Source organism: Brassica napus, chromosome C1, assembly GCF_020379485.1.
Source record: "Brassica napus cultivar Da-Ae chromosome C1, Da-Ae, whole genome shotgun sequence".
Lineage (NCBI taxonomy): Eukaryota > Viridiplantae > Streptophyta > Magnoliopsida > Brassicales > Brassicaceae > Brassica > Brassica napus.
The window spans coordinates 16,290,557-16,292,737 of NC_063444.1; the positions used below are offsets into that span (position 1 = coordinate 16,290,557).

At 37.6% G+C, this 2,181-nt stretch overlaps 1 protein-coding gene across 1 annotated transcript; it reads left to right on the forward strand.

The window, feature by feature from the left end:
* Window positions 1–351: 351 nt before the first annotated feature.
* LOC106376175 (palmitoyl-protein thioesterase 3-like) lies at window positions 352–2,181 on the forward strand. Its single transcript, XM_013816237.3, has 8 exons — window positions 352–625; window positions 698–782; window positions 882–1,122; window positions 1,221–1,271; window positions 1,361–1,399; window positions 1,480–1,602; window positions 1,712–1,804; window positions 1,897–2,181. The coding sequence occupies exons 1-8, from the start codon at window positions 445–447 to the stop codon at window positions 2,077–2,079; spliced, it is 996 nt and encodes a 331-aa protein (XP_013671691.1). The 5' UTR covers window positions 352–444; the 3' UTR covers window positions 2,080–2,181.

Genomic DNA, 2,181 nt, shown 5'->3' on the forward strand with positions numbered 1-2,181 from the left:
TTGTTTTTACTAGTGATGGTATTTAGAAGGATAGTCAAATGACTCAGTTGTTGGAGATGGATTTCATCTACCCACAAGGTCTGCCAAATAAAGAGCTCCGCACATGAAGTCGGTTCCACGACTTCCGTATTAGGTACCAAATATTTTTGAAATTCATTTTAAAATTTTGCTTTTAGAAAAAAAAAATACCTTTAAACTTCATATATGAAGTTTGAAACACCTTTAAACTTCAAAATATGAAGTTTTTCAAACTTCAAAAATAAAGTGTACTTTTAAAAATGCTCTAGTACTTCATCAAATAAAGTTTCTTTCATTAACAGCAAATTCAATTCCAGAAAAGGGGTTAAACTTCCAACTAATTAAGTCACCAACCAGGCAACTACCACGTAATAAATTCTCTTCCTTGCATTTATGATTAAAGCACAAAAATTAGATTGATCTGTAATGACTAGCCTATACTTCTTTCCTCATTGCTTCTTGAGATTCCTCCAAAATCAAAGTATTCTTTCTTCGAGTTGTTGCATGATGAAGAGTTTCCAACGATGTGCTCTCCTAGTGAGGACCTTGTCAGTCTTCGTCTTCTTCATCCCGGTTACAATCTCCGTTCCATTCATCCTTTTACACGGTAATCAACGATCCTTTCTCTACTTTTATGTTTGCTACTTTTAACGAGTTAAAAACATTTTGACTGGAACAGGGATTCGAGATCAATGCTCCAACGGTGGAACGATTAGCTTCACACAGCTCCTTAGCAACCTCTCAAGCTCCCCTGGCTCTTGCTTGTACTGACTCAACTCATACCTTCTTCTTCTTGCTTCATCCTAATCTTGCCAAAAAGAGGTTTATCACTTTCTCTGTGTGTGTTATGTGTCATCTTGTAGAGAAATAGGAAATGGGGAACAAGATTCCGTGTCCATGCCGCTTACGCAACAAGCGAGTATAGCGTGTGAGAAAGTGAAACAGATGAAAGAGTTGAGTCAAGGTTACAACATTGTTGCACAGTCTCAAGGTAACTTAGTCGCTAGAGGCCTAATTGAGTTCTGTGACAATGCTCCTCCTGTCCTCAACTATGTCTCCTTAGGAGGTCCTCACGCTGGCATAGCCAACATCCCCAAGTGTACTGTGAGTTTTTCTTTATCCCCTTTCTCTTTGTCTCTGTGTCTTAATCACATTCATCATAACAAGAACAAGAATGGGCTTCTGCTTCTTTGTTTCTATAGTCTCCAGTTTGTCAGCTACTGAGAACAGATGTCTACAGCGACTATGTTCAGGTACACGTACCTTCTCTCTCTTTCTTCTTCTTATATGATCAAAATCTTAAAAGCATTATTAGTAACAGCACCTTCTAATGAATCTGCAGGATCATATTGCTCCAAGTGGTTATATCAAACTCCCTAATGTAAAATCTCAAAACCTCAAATCATTTCTTACTTAAATGAAAACCGAAATTGAAAAAAATCTTTGTTATTTTGCTCTCAGGAGATGTCAAAGTACCTGGAACACTCCAAGTATCTGCCAAAGCTCAACAACGAGAGACCTACCGAGAGGAACTCCATTTATAAAGAACGTTTCACCAGCTTGCACAACTTGGTCCTTGTCATGGTGCTGCTCCTAAACTAATGATCCTTGAAATTCCACCCAATTCTTGAACAAGATTGTTGGATGATTAGATCATAAATAATATTGTTATTCTTCGTTTTCCTTAAAACAGTTTCAGGGTGATAAAGTAGTGATGCCTAAAGAAAGTTGTTGGTTCGGATATTACCCTGATGGAGCTACAACACCACTTTTGCCTCCTCAACAGGTGAAAACCTTAAACTGATCCTCATATTATAATTTATTTTCATGTTCATCAATCAACTACTTGTGTTCTGAAACTATGTATTCTTTCTCCAGACGAAGCTCTATACTGAGGATTGGATTGGTCTGAAAACATTGGATGCTGCTGGAAAAGTGAAGTTTGTTAGTGTCCCTGGAGAGCACCTTCAGATGGCGCATGATGACGTTGTAAAGCACGTCGTGCCTTACCTCCAGAACCATCCTAGTTTCTTTCTTAATGCAGACTCGACCAAAATTTAATGGAAGACGGTATCTTTTTATTAAGTGAACAAGTTGAGTATAAACGAAACAAATGCTTTGATTATCTTCTCATTTTATCAAAGAGAGACAATTTTATGCAAA

Excerpts from the sequence above, each read along its gene's own strand:
- LOC106376175 (XM_013816237.3), top strand. The coding sequence starts at position 445 with ATGACTAGCCTATACTTCTTTCCTCATTGCTTCTTGAGATTCCTCCAA. Across the intron at positions 783-881 it reads AGCTCCCCTGGCTCTTGCTT|AGAAATAGGAAATGGGGAAC; the intron begins GTACTGACTCAA and ends GTCATCTTGTAG. Across the intron at positions 1,400-1,479 it reads GTTATATCAAACTCCCTAAT|GAGATGTCAAAGTACCTGGA; the intron begins GTAAAATCTCAA and ends TTTTGCTCTCAG.